Consider the following 17611-nt stretch of genomic DNA (forward strand, 5'->3'; position numbering starts at 1 on the left):
TTATTGATCCCTTAAGGAGGTTCCGTCAGGGAAATTAACAATGTATTATAAAAATAATGTTTTATACAAATAATTTCAGCACACATGATGTTAGAAGTCTGCCATCCAAAGCTGAACTTCAAACATTTCCAGTGATTATCAGAAGATATGAACCAGTCTAAATCAAATGTGACATCAAAAAGCCAAAGTATTTCTTTGCAGCTGCGAGGTGAAAGCAAACCACACCAAAGATTTTGTTGCCTTTATTCTCATTCCATCTTTCCACACATTGACACATGGCTGTGTCTCGTTGCTGCACTCAGCCCATGTCCCGGGGCTCCGTCTTTATGACCAACCAGACAGATAGAGGAAGCTGTGTCCGGCAAATTCCACTCAGCTCACATAAACCTCATCAGCTGGGAAATCATCCTCTGATATGTGACCAGAGCAGCAGAGAGCAGGAAGGAGAGCTCCAGCGTGAGGTATGGATCCTCATCGAAACACTTCTGACAGACTGTGGATGGTTTGATTTGTGATTTCTGCTAACAGATGTGAAATGAACTTTTCTGTTTTTCTATGATGTGATGTAAATGTAAGATCTGACAAATCAATTCTGCATGGTGAGAAGTTTTTGAAAACTTTTCATCACAAGCGTTTTCACGGAGAGCGAGTTTTTTATTACATGCGAGTGTTGATAATATTTTGTTTCTTAAAGTGTTATTTCTATTTAACGAATCATGTTAAATGTTAAACTCTTAAATGTGTGAGAATGATGCTAACAAAGCTCTGAATTATTGTTATCCTGTTTTAAAGCTGATTGTCAGTCCTCATTGACCGTGAGGTCAAGCTAATGAAATATATGTCCTCGCTGTCGCCTCTAAGAGACACAGAGGAAGGAAAAGGTGTGTGTGTGTGTGTGTGTGTGTGTGTGTGTGTGTGTGTGTGTGTGTGTGTGTGTGTGTGTGTGTGTGTGTGTGTGTGTGTGTGTGTGTGTGTGTGTGTGTGTGTGTGTGTGTGTGTGTGTGTGTGTGTTAGACCAGACAGTCACAACAACAAAGTTAGCTGGCAAAGTACACAATCCGTGGGCGTAGATGTGTTGCAGGAAATCCCACTCCCATTCCCAGTGGATATAAATAAAAACATTCACACACATGCAGATGAATATAGAAATAAAATGAGATTAACAAGGAATAAATAAGAAATATTGAGAAATAAATACAAACATCACAACCAAAAATGTCATTGGCTTATTAATTTAGTTGAATAATGAGTGTACGATCAATTAAAAGTCATATTTATGTGTTAATCTAACATAAACATACTCATTTAGTGTTTTTCCTGCAGGAATCTAAATCTGCCTGACATCATTAGAGGCTTCTTCCTCCTACATGGAGTCTGCACGGCAACCGTGTTCTCAATAGAGGGCAGCATCTATACTTAAAATGCCACACAGGTGTATAAAATAAACTTTTACGTGTAAATGTACACTTCAAGGTACTTTTGTTTTTTTTTAAATAGATTTTTTTCCTTCATAGTGGCAGAAATCTTTTTAGTTTTGCTTCAAGGTCACAGCTAAACCAATAAAGACACCTATTCTTCAGAGGAAAACTAAAAGACAAGAATCAAAACAACGAGGTTAGATTCTATCAGACAGATGGTAACAATCTGTTATCAGCTCAAATGTCTCATTCCATCCCATCAGACTAGATTCCTCTATTGGAACATTCAGAATTTGACATCCCTGTGAGTGAAACAAGTCGTCACACAACTTGAGTCGATGCACAGACAACAACATTCTCTGTTTACAGCTTGATTGCTCGCTTATTTTTAACACCAGGTCTTTGTCTCCCTATGACGGGAGGATTCTCATGTGTCCACAGGGGTCCAAAGTTGGTAAGAAGTTTTCTATTTATACTAAAAAAGATTTCATTAGACATGCATGCTTGCAGAAGCTTTAAGATTCCGTCACCAATGGATCTTCTGTTCTTATTCTTGCGTGTGAATCTCGAGGAGAGCTGTGGTTTAGTGGCTCCGGCGTCGAGGTCAGTACAGGAAGGGCAGTCCTACTGCTGGAACAATAGCTGGTATTTAAACAAGTCTTACATAATGAGTCCAGGCTGCAGGGCTCAGCTGGGCATGCTCCAGTTATAAGGTGAACATCTAGCCCTTGGACCTAAATAGAGGGGGCCCCCTTGCTCCCGTTTGATAGTGAGTCTTGGTTGTGACTCATTAAAGAGAAGTAACCAAAAAAAAGTATGTTGAAGAAAATGAACATCAACCCATTTCTATGTGTTTCCACACAGACACGATTTTAAAGCCATCCTCACTATGGAGAGCAAGTTTGGTTCTTTGAGAAGACGATGTACACCAGTCATGGGGGGCGTGAGTCACCTGCATGCACACACACACACACGCACGCACACACACACACACACACGCACACACACACACACACACACACACACACACACACACACACACACACACACACACACACACACACACACACACACACACACACACACACACACACACACACACACACATTCCACCAAGAAACGTTGAGCTTACACACACCGGGTCTGAATAACGAAGCTGAAATTTATGTATCTGCTTATAATTTAACCAAAAACCATCATAAGTCGTTCAATCTTAAATGTTTTCTGCCCTTGAAAAGGTTTATCTACAAACGCGCCTCCGGGGCCGGTCGAGCCAGACAGCTGGGCAGCCTGATAAGTGTGTGTGTGTGTGTGTGTGTGTGTGTGTGTGTGTGTGTGTGTGTGTGTGTGTGTGTGTGTGTGTGTGTGTGTGTGTGTGTGTGTGTGTGTGTGTGTGTGTGTGTGTGTGTGTTTGTGCAGAGTTCTGTGGATCATGTGCGCCACACGCTGAACAAACTAGTCCACGCAGCGCGCGTATTTGGCGCGTTGCGGCAGTTCTAATAAACGTCAGGGGCTCAACTTTGATCCAGATTTTTCCACGAAGCGACACACGGTGTAACAGAACGACGCCGTTCAGCGAGACAGAGGGATGAGGCATTTTATCTCTCATCTCTGCCATCAGTAAAAATATGCGCAGAGCGCGTCTGTTGACTTAGACATTGCATTCTCTGTTCACTGACATGATGTCACACAGAGAACAACTTGTTCGCTGCGCACCTGTCCCGCACGCACACGGTGTACGTGCGTCCGTGTCAAGCTCGGAAAATCAAATGCCATTAATTAGAGTGCAAAAAAAAAAAAAATGCTGTAGGAGGCCCTCTGTCTAACGTCTCCTTCCCCAAACCCCAAATCGCGCACATCGGCTCAGTGCGCCTGTGCCGTGAGGGCTGGCACAACATTACGCGCTCCGTCCGCGTCGGACACAAGCGTGACCGAACTGAGGGAACCCGTCTGCGTGTGGATTCAGGGGAGACCCGCACTGCTTCGTGGTCTTTCTGTGGGCGGACAGAATGCAGAATCCCAAACTGACGTGGTCGCTGTTCGGTAACTCGTGCGTAACGGGACGATGCCGCGCAGTGAATAATGTCCGATAGAGAAAGTTTTTATTTGTTTTTATTTTTTGGGGGGGGGTTTGTTTGCTGTGATCTAAGGCAAGATGCATCTTTTTCGGAGTCACTACTACCAAGTGTTCCCGGACCGCAGCTCTGTGGATACACCGGCCATACGAGGCATCAGCTGGGTATGCTCCCTTTACCGTGTCCTCCAGAGAAATGCTTCAGCGCAGTACCGTCTGCCGGGGATTAACAGGAGAGGAGATCAGAGCGACCATAAGACGCCACCATTTTTGCTGATCAGTGTTTATCGGTATCATTAACATAAGTGTAAAAATAATCCGTTGCATGTGAAAGGAATCCAAATTGAATCTATGTATGAGTTCTGCATCTGTGGGCTTGTTAAATATTTCCTTCAATATTAACATAAACATATCCATTATTTACTGTATATTGATGGGATGTTAAGAGCCATTAATTAATTTTGAAGTTAGTTACTTCAATAATCGTGACTTGGGAAGTAGCAAGTAATTAATGTTGAATAAAATTAGTGGAGTAAAAGCCGAAGGCTTTAAAACAGGGTTAGAGTTCAACCAACCTGATACTGGCAGCTTTTTAAATAAGGTGCTGTCTTTTTAAATAATGAGAGATTTGATTGTTATTTTTCATGTGGTGACTTTGCAAATCAGTGACAACAAATGAAGCGCGTTTGGAAAGTGAGTGAATGAATGAATGAATTTGTAAATTGTAATATTTATCAAATTGAGATTGTTTTTCTGTAAAAAAAAAAAAAAAAACCCCTGAAGACAACACCTGGAGAAGTTTGGTTCCCCAAAATCTGTGGTGCAAATTAGCATTGGGTGAATTTCAGCTCGATAGCCTGAGAAGTTTACTCAGTTCCTGAACAACACAGGGAACTTCTGACAGGTTTTGTAATAAAGAAGAAGAGGAGAAGGTGGAGTTGCAGGGATGCCGTTTGTCAGATCAGGTGACCTGACAGTGTTTGTGGTGGGGGGGTGGGATTAGATAACTTCACTTCCTGTCACCTCCACTGTGACACAGCATTAGATATTAGATATTCCCAGATCGCTTCCGGATTGAAACAGATTCCTCTATTGTTTTTCGCAGCTCGAGGGCGGCAGCGCGGGAAGCCAACAACACAAAGCTATTTTCTTTAATCACACTCTGGTTATTAATAGTGAATTGTTTATTGTTCTCGCTGGTGGCCGTTCCAACTTCACTAATTCTTCTGAGGAGTTTTGCAGATGAACACAAAAAAGGAGGGTATTGTCTCCAGGTCACAGGAAGACTCTCAATTGTTTCTAAATTTACTTGACTTTTCCGTATCAGGAGGAAAAAGACACCTGTAAATCCTTCTTCTGGGCACGCTGCTGCTTCCAGCCCCAATACCAGTGTGGCGTTACATGTGAAGCGGGTCAGAATCTTAACCCGTGCGGCCGACTGATAGTCATGATAAGAACCCGTGAGCACCTGACGCACCTGATGACCTGAGCTTTATGGTCTCTCCACTTATTCCGACGTGCCACAGGAGTAGCTGAACTTGTTGTCGCTGCATCAAGTCGGTTTGCTTTTACTCAGGTTATCTTATGTGTGATAAATTACGCAAGAACACTTCCACAAAGATGCGATGACAAGATATACACTAAAGAGTAAAGTTCAAGTTGACTTTATACATTCATTGATGTCATTTATAGTCTTTTTTCCCCCCTTTTGTTGCATGATGTAATTCATTTTGCACATGTTTATGTGCCAAAGCTTCACAAATTTATTGTGAATGTGTTCTGTAAATGTTCTTGTACCAAGGACTGTTCAGCAATAAACAAGAACTGTTGACCCTTCATCAGCATCTGCAGGTTAAACCGGCACCTGTTGATTCTAGTGTGAAGTTGAGGCTAAAGCATATAATTAACAACCACATATGAGCAGGAACACTTCTATTGTTCCGTCAGTGGTAGATATTATTGTCATTTATTGTAAAACAGGCCCCAAGCCCCAGGTGATCAGCCAGCTAAATAACAGCCACGGGGTTATTATTCAGCAGATTTTAGAGTTCATAAGAAGAGAGTGACTTTAAGTAGAAGAGGCTTCTAGTGGTTTCTAATGTCACCTCGTTCGGGTTGTTGTCAACAAACAAACAAAGTGACACCCTTGATCCACAAGATTGTGTTTTCCTTGGGAGTTGTTTGTGTGCCACAAAAGCTGTGGTCTGCCCGAATCATAAATTTCTCACCACATGATTCAGGCTCAATATTATTCAAAGGTGCAGAGAACTGCCGAGTTAAATGTTCCCCTGATGGTATCCAGTATCTCTGCTCACTGGAGGGTGACATCCACCCTGAACACAATTTAACTGGCACAAGACGCTGGTTCTTTCGGTCTGCGGGTAGATGCAGGCAGATACTCCCAACAGGGTCAAAGCTTTGCCTGGTTTTCTGTCCTGACTAGACGATCCCAGGGCATCGTCTCCATGTGCTTGTTGTATCTGTCCTGGAAAGACTGAAATGTACTCCAACTACTTCAGAACCCAAGTCACAGTTGAGAGAAAGATAGTCAGTGGAGAAAACAGTTCCGCCAAACAAGACAAGATATTTTGCACCATCGAGACGGTTCCCTTCAGGACTCTCAAATGTCAAAGAAATCGAATGCTTCCTGTTTTGAGACAAAGTTCACTCATCCACTTAGTTCCTGGTTCCATCCACCCACTTTAGTTGCATGGAGGCCAGAGTCTGTCCTCGCTGACGTTTGGCAAGATATGAGGATGCGAACTTTAATTTTGAAGCCAGAACATTCAGTCTGTTTCCTGTTACGTTATCATTACCCAAATCAACCCCAAAACACAATGGGATCTTCTTTCCTGTTAGTCCAACCTTTCCAAGCTTCATAAAAATCTGTCAGACATATACGCTAACTAGACAGAAATGTTGAGGGGGAAAATGTCTTATCTCCAAAAACTAAAGGAAGCGAATAAGGATCTTGGATCAACTCCAAAGTTTAACAGATTTGTCCCTGATTTTTACTCAGTCGTCCCAAGTTTCAAAGAAATCTGAGAGGCAAACTGACAGAACATCAAATAAACAATCCAACCAATGGTTGATGAAGGATTTGTGATAACCCATGTTTGTTTGATATGTATTTTTAGGAACAGATGGCTCTCCATCCTTAAAAGTTTTGAGGCAGATCAGGTCACAGCTGTGGGTTCTTGAACACTCCGTTGTTTTTGGAAATTGTTGTAAAGGATTCTTCAGTGACAAAAGTACTTTCTGATCCTTGAGTGGCGTCAGAAGTTTCACCCTCTTTCTCCCATCTGGTGGCACATTAGACCAAACATAACATGTGAAGAACTGGAGACCCTCGGCAGATATGAATCACGACTTTCTGATCATTACAGACACCTTGCATTTATCACGTTCTTCCCAGGATGTCCAGACTATGCATCAGCACAGGACAAAGAAAAGAAATGCATGGAATGCAGTAAACCACATCTCATTAAATAATGTTCTTTCCTCGCAAAATGAACAGTCAGTTGCTGAGACCGAGCTATCCTTCATTTTGTGAGGTCCAGAAATATCCATAAGTACCGCCACGTTACCCAGCCTGGAGAGAAATATTTGATTTTAATAACTGCCTTGAAAAAAACCTTCAAACAACTCTGGATTAAATTCACAGAAAGTAATTGCCTTTGGAATGCGTGGAGACAACAGAAGCTAGAAGAGGATCATAAAAACAACCAAACCGAGCCAGAAAGAGGAAATACAAACGCAAGTCAAACTGCAGACATGGGAATGCGGGATAACAGAACGCAGCAGCAGCTTTAGCTTGAGACTAAAAGGAGTATCCGACGGAGATAATTAAACGTCTCATCGTGTTGCTTTAAATGGTTAAGGTTTTTTAACTGGTCTTTTCAGATGAAGGTCTGCAGTTCAAACCGTGCTCTTCACTTCTGTTGGTATCCAAGCAAGTCTATTCTCACCTCATTACACACACTTTGCACCCACCCACGTCTCACCCCATCACAGCGGAGACAATGGTAACAGCGCAGATGAGATAGTGTGTTTGTGTTGACCCTCATCCCAATGAAAAGACAAATATTATCCTTTCTATCCAGGGAGACCAACTCTCTTAGATGTGTTTATTTGAGCCGGCCAGGGCAACATTATCATCAGTGACCAGTCCAGCTACAGTTCCTGCCATTCTAAAGCAAGCCGTCTGCTTTATTTCAGGGGCTTGGGTCATGAAGAAACAGCTAACGAATCTTTTCTTATCTCTCTTAGACTCCGCTGTCAGAGGCTCTGGATTCAAAGGACACAATGAAACAGGTGTGTATGCCAGAGATAATGAGCTATGCTGGAGTACATCACCTTCCTACAGTGATGAAGAGCCTGATGTTCCCACGAGTGTTTCAGAACTACAGTACTGCTAAAAACTGGGACTGATAGCAAAAAAGAGGAATGGTCTCTCTCCTGGTGGCTTTAAGCCACGTTGACCTCTGCTAGTATTCAGATTCGCCACGCTTGCATTCTCTCAGTTTGCTGAACTCATCCTTTTGTTGTTATAATATCCTGCATTACTACTCAAGCAAGTCTTAAAAAACACATTCCCAACAGGGCAAGCGGTCAAGGAGTCTAAAGGACACTAGAGAGCTCACGGCTAATTGATCTCCTCCACCCTTCCTGAGCTCTTCCTCGTCCGGCCGAGGCCCCTCAGTTTTATCTCGTTCTCTTTGACGGCAAGTCAGGAAGTGTACCTTTTTAAAAACGGCGATAAGAGACAGTGACACGGAAAATGACTCCTAAGTTAGAACAAGTTGACGATGACACAGATCTGTCAGCACCCGAACAATTGATATCTGTGCTTTTCAGGTTTATATCATAGAGACTTGATCCTATCATCAGGAGACAGGTGTTGCTGAACTCTGAGTCTTGTTTGTTGGCTTCAGATTATAAAAGTCACTAATGAGCATCAAACATTCTGAGAGCAGCGTACAAGACAGGCTGCTTTTACAAACCCGTGTTTGATTTGTTGTCCGCTTCTAAAAGCACATGATGTATTGTCCTTGACATAAACACACCGGAGTACCTTGCATCATACTCCATCACAAGCCAGGGCGGCGTAGAAGTGGCGCCACCGCCTCCAAATCCACCCGAGGAGCTGGGAATTTTCTGTCTGGAATTTGGTTGTCCTGCTTCCTCCCCCAGTTCAAAAAATAAAATTTCGTTCATTTATCGTTTTACTTATCACAAGTTGGACGATTCAAAATGACCGGACAACGGAACCCACCCCGTACTCGTTTTGTGCTGCAGGCACACGACGGTCACCGTCTCACCTACAGACGAGACGAGTGGACGATGGTACTCCTCATCCATCGACCCCGCGAGACAAATGCATTCGCCAAAACCAATTACAGTGTGCTTCAGATGCTTAGTCATGATTAACTTTTTCAGCCAGGGCCAGATGGAAGAGATAGAAGGTAAAATTAAACATTAAATGATGTTGAAAGACAATACAAACTTTCCCCAAGTGAATGTGTTCGATCTGATAATGGACCTATGCAGCACCTGTTAAAGGAGTGTCGCAATTTAGACTCATATGTAAAGACCATATAAATGATACAATCTGAAGTTGATTATTACATATATTTTACATCACTGGTCTTAAAATGCCTTTTAAGTGAATGCTCCTGCTTGTAAAATGACTTCAGCAGCACATGCAGTAAGTCATAAAATAGGTTATAAGTGCTTGTCCAAACTTTACAGACGGCCCACACATCAGCGCCGGATGCACCCTACCGGTTCAGTAGGTGTCGTGGGCAGCGAAGGTGTTTTCTCTGTAACTCTACTCTGTTGAAACAGTCACCTGCGAGATAACAGGATTAAAAGGCCTAAAGGCAGACATTAAATGACATAGTGGTCAGGTTAAGCAGTTGGACGGAAGCCCATTCAGGGATGTATGGGGTTTGATATTGCTTTTAAAAAGACTGAGTTAGCTAATGGAAAATTGCCTCATCAAGAAAGCCTGAGAATGTGACCACAGGAGTCCCGAGGGAAAGTAGGCCCCTGGGAAAACCGGTGACCTTGAGGTAACATAAATCCAGACGGGCACAGCAGACGCCTTGGGGCACATTTACGCTGCTGATGTCTGGGAACAGGTCGATATGAAAGTCGTCCTTTAGAGTTGTATGTTATAATCACCAACCCGTGAGAACTTAGATATAACAAACGTGTTGTCGGTCAAAGGGCGGCAAGACTGGAAGGTCCTAAATGAGTCGCAGAAGACTGGAAGGATCCAAACGGTGTTCTCACGCCGCCGGAAAAATGATGGTATGAGGAAAAAGTAATTTTACAGATCTGTGAGAATTTCAAAACAACCGCCTTGGGTAAACAGAATCGCATGAAGGAAAATCCAAAGAACAAACAGGCAAACCATCTGAGTCACTCATGGAATCACAAGACTGAGTGAAGGCCGTGTGCGTGTGCGTGTGTGTGTGTGTGTGTGTGTGTGTGTGTGTGTGTGTGTGTGTGTGTGTGTGTGTGTGTGCGTGTGTGTGTGTGAAATGAAGTGAGAGAAAAACGAGGGTGGTCAGAGAATTAAAGTTTGCCGTCACCGTGTGCCAGCCGGAGACAGAGGCGTGGAGCACTCAGAGGGGCGTGGGAGAGCTTTAAACAGTCATTTTTAAGCCATTCTCACCTCCCTGCAACCTCCCACACACACACACACTCACACACACACACAAACACACACACACACACAGAGCATTACACTCCAACACCCACAGGAATCTCCACTTGCGGCGTCAACATACAAAAACAACAACCTTCACGCTGAAGGGGAATAAACTGGCCTCCTACTCCTTCACATGCACACGCACACACACACACACACACACACACACACACCAACGTACACACACTTCTGTCGTCTCGGTAAACAAGGCTGCCCGTGTTGTTTTTCATAAAGTCGGTCACGACTCACGTAATATCTGTCAAAGGGAGACACAAAGGGGTTAACGGAGCTTTCCTCTACGTTCAGTTCCTTTCAGATCGAGTGGTGAAGGCGGCGAGGTTGCTGTGCAGCACCATGATGGAGAGGAACCCCAGCCTGATCCGAGACAGGAAGCACCACCTCAAAACCTACAGGTACCCCTCGCCGTGGGCGGGAATTCTTCCACCCACGTGTGACCATCATCCTCTTAATGATTTCTCCTCTGCGCTCCCAGACAATGCTGTCCCGGTAAAGAACTGGTTGATTGGCTGATGACGCAGAGTGAATGCCTGCAATCAAGAAGCCAGGCGGTGGGGATGTGGCAGGTCTTAGTGGATGAAGGAGTCCTTGTTCATGGTAAGATGTGTGTCGGACCAGAATTAGGAGTCATTAATTGGACGTTTGCGCACTCACAACATGGAAGTATGTGGAGTAATCGGAGCAAATCACTGGAATATTTTCCTAAATTCCGATAAAAGCATCTCAAACTGCACTTGAGAGTTTTCCAGAGGTGCTTGAGGAACATGGAACCTGATGAATGTGGGATGTTGCACAACTTGTCCCCCCAGTCAAGTGTTCACTATGCTGATATTTCTGCTGGTAGGGGGGGGGGGTTGTTCCCCCACTCCAATCAGTGTACGAACACTCCATCATCCTGAAGGGCGACAGCTCAGAATAGATTTGCACATATTTGCGTGTTTTTAAAGTTACTACAATATTCACCAGTCCGTTCTTTGTTTCCGCCTGAATCAAGTGAAACACGAACTGAACTTCCACGACAAGGAAACCCAGTTCTACCGGGTCCAAGGCTGCAACGGCGTCCAGAACCACAGGGCCAACGAGAAAGACTCGGAGGACGAGCTGCAGGAGAGTCTTTCGCTGCTTTCTCAGCTCGGACCCGACGCTCTCCTCACCATGATTCTACGCAAATGGTGAGGGTGGAGTCTCGGTGGGATGAGTCCCAGCACGTCTTTCATACCTAGCTGCAAAAACGTCGTTTTTTATGATTTAAACTTCTCTGTTTTCAGCCCCAGTCAGAGGAGCGCCGAAGACCTGGAGGTCATCTATGAGGAGCTGCTCCACGTCAAGGCCGTCGCTCACCTCTCCACCTCCGTCAGTCACCGTCACTGCCTTCTGATCACAGCAACATCCTATTGATTAAACCTTTACCTTTAGATCACTTCTACCTCCAAGATTTGTAATTCTATGGTAACAAAAATAATAACAGTCGCCCGTACCGTTGTTAACAATAGCTTCTCGACACACCCATGCTTTTGCCTTCCTGTAATTCTTTAACAACTTTGACCAAATAATGATTATTGCAGCAGTCGCACAATGAAAACACGCCGGGGCTCATTTCTTGCCCTGATGTTCCCGTAGGTGCGTAAGGAGCTGGCGACCGTGCTGGTCTTCGAATCACATGCCAAAGCCGGAACAGTGTGTGAGTGTGACGCCTTTGCTGACTTTTACACACTACACATGGTTCCATTGTGTTGTTCAACAACACTCGAAGTATACAACCTCCTCTGATGCAATATCACTACCAAACTGAAAGCAACACTGGGAGGGGAATGTCCAAAGGACCTCATGTGATGGATTTATAACCTCAGAGGCGGCCATCAGGTCATCATGTGTGTGTTTTTTTCCTGTTGCCACATCTCACTGTTGACTCTTTGTGTTCTCAGTGTTCAGTCAGGGAGACAAAGGCACTTCCTGGTATATCATCTGGAAAGGTTCCGTAAATGTGATCACGCACGGGAAGGTAAGTACCATAGAAGAGATCGTAGACTTGCCTTTCTTCGTCGGTACTGTTTTAGATGCGTGGTGAGCATCCGTGTGCGTGCAGGGCCTGGTGACCACGCTGCATGAAGGCGAGGACTTCGGGCAGCTGGCCCTGCTGAATGATGCGCCGCGCGCCGCCACCATCATCCTGAAAGAAGACAACTGCCATTTCCTCCGTGTGGATAAACAGGACTTTATACGCATCCTCAAGGTGCGGGACTGATTCTTTTACGTGCAGAGATGCACATAAACATATGTAACATACGTAAATATGTAACATACGTAACATATGTAACATATGTAACATATGTAAATCGCAAACGTGTTGTTTGTTTGTTTTTTGTAGGATGTTGAAGCAAATACAGTACGACTGGAAGAACACGGCAAAACCGTCCTGGTGTTGGAGAAGAGCTCCGACTGGGCCAAGCAGGGAGGAGTGGGGAACAATAAGTGAGAAAGTGTGACGCACAGACAACACAAAACCCGCTTCACACGCGTGATTATAATCATTAAGACACTTTACCAGGGTGTGGTCAGATACCGTATCAAACCGGTGACATAAATACTGCCTCTGGACATTGTGAGACAGTAAAGTGTGTGCGTCGTTACACAACAACCGGCGAAGAAATGGACTTCCACCCCAACCTGAACAGCATCTTATCAGCCTTTAAAGTGTTCTAACAAACATAAAAGTCAATTAACATGACGTGGACCTCGTTCACCTGCACACATCAGGACCGACCTATCTGATTCTGAACAATCAGGAGTCACGCCTCCACCCCATTCCGTTAGCAATTGAATTGTGGTTTAGAACACAGCTGTGAGTGCGTTAGGAGAGGAGTCAAACTACGCCGTGATGACGTCAGATACTTACTTCCAGTTCTTCTTTTTTTTCCACGTGGGTGGCAAAAACACACAAACTAATGACAGGTCAACAAAATGAGCAGTCTCGTTATTGACTTACGTCATTTCTTATTGTATATTAACTATTAGCAAATGCCAACACGCAAAACTAACAATAAAACAGTCAAAAGTATGACTAGAAGGACATTAAAAGTAACAAGAACCGAGACAGTTACAGACTATAACTTCCAACAACACCCCTGAATTCAAAATTTTACTCTGACCTACTTGCATAGGTCAAAAATCAAAGCTAGTGCTCTGACCTACTTCCATAGATCAAAGCTAGTGCTTTGATCTATGGTCTTGCTCACACTGGCCTTCTCTCTTGTCTTTCTATCTTATCCGGTTCCTGAGTGTACAAATGTTGAAATTTTACCCTGACCTACTTTTCTCAAGGTCAAGGTCATCATCTCATTTTCATCCCCTTTGCTGCCTGAGTAATGTGTCTTTTGTTTCATCGTTCTATCTGCAACGGTTGCGAAGATATTTGGTGGACTAGCGAACAAACGAACGAACACACAAACACTGGCAATTACAATACATCACCGCTTTGAAGCGGGATGTAATAATATTGTACTGTATATTACTGTATTTTGTAATTTAGGCACAACAAATTATTTTACATCGTGTTTAGGGAAAGCGGACTCTCCTCTTCTGCAGGTACAAAGTTATGTCGGGAACGCCTGAGAAAATCCTGGAGCACCTACTTGAAACGGTGAAGCTGGACACTAATGGAAATGACGCTCCAGGTGGGTCCACTGCAGGAATCAACTTCCTCTTTTGATGACGTAGACATGACGATTTTTTTAAACATACATTTTTTGTGACGTCCCCCCCCCCTTCCCGCAGATGCTTGCATGAGCGACTTCCTCTTGACTCACAAAGTCTTCATGCCCTGCAGCCAGCTGTTCCCCGCGCTGCTGCACCAATATCCTGTGATGATGATGATGATGATGATGATGATGATGATGATGATGATGATGATGATGATGATGAATGTGAACAATGTTTTCCCCTTTTTTAGTGTTAATTTCTTTAACATCACCGCACCTACAGGGCGGAGCTCTCCGAGGGCTCCGATCAAGAGAAGGCCGCCTACGTCCTCACTGCCAAGCAGAAGGTCGTGAAGCTGATCGGCCAGTGGGTGGCGCTGTACGGCCTTCTGCTGAGAGAGGACCCGGTCGCTATGGACTTCCTGGAGGTAAAATTGTTCACGTGTTCGATTCAATCTGAATTGGATTATTTCTGTCTCATTAAAAAAGTATTTTTACATCCATCTTGCTGGCACAGAGGCTGAAGAAGGAGGTGGAGAATGATTACCGTCTGTCCGGCGTGCTGAAAGAACAGTTACGAGACAGGAGGAGGATTAAAGTGTAAACTGCTCTATATAATCTGATAAGTTCTATTTCTGTTGGATCCCTACATTTTCTAATTTTCCTCTAAATATCTTTACAGTTCAGAGAATGGATATAATTCCATGAGCAGGGTGAGCTTTGTTCGTTTATTGATGACAGTTCTACAGTATGTCTCATGTGTCATTTAATGTCCCTGACTTTGCTGAGACACTTGGATGTTCTCACCAGAATCAGGTATTCGACTGGTTTTGGAACAGCGAGGAGCCAGTGGGGAGGTTACAGCCAATCAAAGCTCGGGATAAAGGTAAGAACTTCGCTTCACATCATCTCATGTACGTGCTGGCGTGTTTCACGAGTGACACGTATTTCACGAGTTGCACGCATCACCCCATCTGTCTCGTCTCGGTGCAGTGCTTCATGAAATCTACAACCTGGATGGGAAACCTCTCAATCTGCTGTTGCCGGTGAACGCATCTGTGCAGGAAGTGATGTCAGCGATCGGGAAAACCTGCGACGATCACGTCTTGGTGAAAATGAACTCCACAGGAGGTGGGATTCAGATGTTGAATAGGCATCTTATCAATGATCCAATAATAAAGATAAAACATTCAGATTTTTACGCTTAAGTATATTGTTGTTATATTAAATGGACGCAGAAAGAGTTCACCTGAAGCTGGATGCCACTGCGGTCTACACGGCGCTGGAGCTCAACGAGAGACTGTTCATCTGCAGAAGTGATGAAGTGGACGATCTGGTGAGCGGCAGGTGTTCCCTCCAAAGCCGGTTTTTGTCAAATGAAATTGGAAACGTCACATCTGTTTAAGCCGTCGAAGACTCGCCCCGATATTGTTTAATTCCTTCTCTTCCTCCCAGATTCCCCTGAAAGAGCAGCAGGGTCCAGAGCGAGGAACGACCGACATCCTGGAGCAGATGGGCTCCAAGGACATCGCCAGCGAACTCACCAATCACGACTGGGAGCTGTTCACCACCGTGCACGAGGTGACAAAGTATTTCAAACACACACCTCAGCTAAGACTTAATAATCATGTATTCATCATGTTAACAGCTTAGACTTAGAGGTTTCCATCAGATCATTGAGTGTTCTACTTCCTGTTTGCTACCTGATTCAAACCATCGTCGGTAAAAACCGTCCTCCGTTTGAGTTCCACATCTGAAGTGATTGACGTCATCAGCCGTGACGCCTCTGTCTCTCCAGATGGAGCTCATCTACCAAGTTTTCGGCCGTCATAAATTCGCAGGCACCGTCACGGCCAACCTGGAGCGGTTCGTGCGGCGCTTCAACGAGGTTCAGCACTGGGTGGTGACCGAGCTGTGCCTCTGCGAAGATCTGATGAAACGGGCCGTCCTGCTCAAGAAGTTCATAAAGATCGCGGCAGTGTGAGAGATTTTTGCTACATAAGACACTTTTGCTCCATATGAGACAAATTTGCAATCTCTCTGATTTGTCTTGTCACCAAGATTTAGCTAATATTTCTTTTTTTGCAACGTTCCCATCGAATCTCTTTGTTGGCAAATTTATTACAGATTGAAGGAGCAAAAGAATCTCAACTCTTTCTTCTCTGTGATGTTTGGTTTGAGCAACAGCGCAGTGCGCCGACTTTACAAGACCTGGGAGGTGAGAAAACCTGAATGCAACCATAAAAATCTGAAAAAACCGCTTGTTCAATAATAAAACCGTTGTCGGTATTGATGGTGCTGTCCGTTACAGAGAATTCCCAGCAAGATTAAAAGAATATACTGCGCTTACGAGAGGTTGCTGGTAAGTTAAAGATGACGTTGGCATTAAAGGGCATTAAAACCTTCTGTGCATGTTATTATAATTTATTTTCTTGTCAGGATCCCTCACGGAACCACAGAGCCTACAGACTGGCTGTGGCTAAACTCAGTCCACCTTACATCCCTTTCATACCTCTGCTACTCAAAGGTATAGATAAATATATAGGGGTATCCTTATAGCAGAGTCACCTGTAAAGCATTGCATGTGGTTGTCATGGAAACAAATTCTATCTATTGAAGCTTGTTGCCTTTTTCCACCCCTAGACATGACTTTCATTAATGAGGGAAATCCAAACTATATAGACAAATTGGTCAATTTTGAGAAATTGGTAAGACAAAAATTTTTTAAATTAATTTTATTCTGGTTTAATTATTGACAGTATGACTTAAAATGCTCTCTCTTACCCTCTTTTACCCAGCGCATGATCGCCAAGACAGTGAAAATTGTACGAGGGTGCAGAAGCCAGCCTTATGGTACGTGGCTCGGTTAGCTGGTGACGCTAGCAGCATCACAGAACTGAGAAGATATGCTTTATTTATTTATATGAAAGATGTGTTCAGGGTTTATCTGATAGTTCAGTTGTTTTCCTTCTGCAGTGCCGTCGTCTCCACAGAGGGGTCTGGCTGACCGGATGTTTCTGGATGGACCTGCGACCCGCTTATCTACCTGTAAGATTTACTGTATCTAGGCAAAACTTTACAAGGAATAACTCTTAACATACGGCATGAAAAATGATTCGTTCTTCCCACCCAGACTCGGACCTCTCCCTCCCGCTGAGGATCCCCTGCAACATCCGACACTACATTCAGAACTTAAAGGTGATTGACAACCAGCGAAGACTCACACACTTATCCAGAACGCTAGAGAGCTAGGACACCGGCCTGCAAAGACTTTTCAACCAGGGCAGAAAACAGAAGCAGAGAACCGATCGTTGCTGGGTGAAGAAATCTTCCATGCTTGTCGATGGATGCTCGTGGTGACTGGATCAGAGAATCCACTTCTGCACCAGTTGGGAATTGGACCTTTTTAATCAAACAGAGGCAACGTTACATGTCCGGTTAAATTATACGCATCTGTCAGAATTTGTTTGTCACATCCTGCATGTTGCTGAGAACCAATGGGTTCTTCAAAAGTGCCGTAGGAACACAAACTACAAGTATCTGCCATAGCTTCTTACTTTAGGTCAGTATTTGTGCACTAGAATATTCACATTAAATCTTACGTATTGTACCGGATCCTTTTGTTTTGTTTTGTTTTTTGGTGATAGAATTTCATATACTGTTTTCTAAATAAATTATTTTCACA

General features: G+C 44.0%; 1 protein-coding gene across 3 annotated transcripts; it reads left to right on the top strand.

Moving 5' to 3' along the window:
* The first annotated feature begins 394 nt into the window (after positions 1-394).
* Positions 395-17566, top strand: rapgef3 (Rap guanine nucleotide exchange factor (GEF) 3). Of its 3 annotated transcripts, none has more exons than XM_068330056.1 (28): positions 395-461; positions 2283-2361; positions 7762-7806; positions 10517-10623; positions 10704-10825; positions 11223-11400; positions 11497-11581; positions 11849-11909; positions 12154-12230; positions 12315-12461; positions 12597-12700; positions 13814-13902; positions 14003-14081; positions 14204-14354; positions 14444-14526; positions 14609-14639; positions 14737-14812; positions 14920-15057; positions 15165-15262; positions 15382-15507; positions 15725-15906; positions 16054-16144; positions 16238-16288; positions 16366-16453; positions 16570-16634; positions 16725-16779; positions 16903-16974; positions 17060-17565. In XM_068330056.1, exons 2-28 carry the CDS (start codon positions 2308-2310, stop codon positions 17176-17178), a joined length of 2574 nt encoding a protein of 857 aa, XP_068186157.1. In that variant the 5' UTR covers positions 395-461; positions 2283-2307; the 3' UTR covers positions 17179-17565. The 3 variants fall into 3 exon arrangements, with proteins under 3 accessions (XP_068186157.1, XP_068186165.1, XP_068186148.1); XM_068330064.1 differs by lacking the exon at positions 395-461 and adding an exon at positions 1536-1872 and having other exon boundaries at positions 17060-17566; XM_068330047.1 differs by lacking the exons at positions 395-461; positions 2283-2361 and adding an exon at positions 3264-3657 and having other exon boundaries at positions 17060-17566.
* Positions 17567-17611: the final 45 nt, after the last annotated feature.

The sequence above is a fragment of the Antennarius striatus genome, chromosome 2 (genome assembly GCF_040054535.1).
Source record: "Antennarius striatus isolate MH-2024 chromosome 2, ASM4005453v1, whole genome shotgun sequence".
Lineage (NCBI taxonomy): Eukaryota > Metazoa > Chordata > Actinopteri > Lophiiformes > Antennariidae > Antennarius > Antennarius striatus.

What these genes read in the sequence shown, in the direction of transcription:
- rapgef3 (XM_068330047.1), top strand. Translation starts at nt 3,574, where the DNA reads ATGCATCTTTTTCGGAGTCACTACTACCAAGTGTTCCCGGACCGCAGC. An exon ending in AATCAAAGCTCGGGATAAAG is followed by an intron (nt 14,813 to 14,919) that starts GTAAGAACTTCG and finishes GTCTCGGTGCAG; the next exon opens with TGCTTCATGAAATCTACAAC. An exon ending in TGGTCAATTTTGAGAAATTG is followed by an intron (nt 16,635 to 16,724) that starts GTAAGACAAAAA and finishes TCTTTTACCCAG; the next exon opens with CGCATGATCGCCAAGACAGT.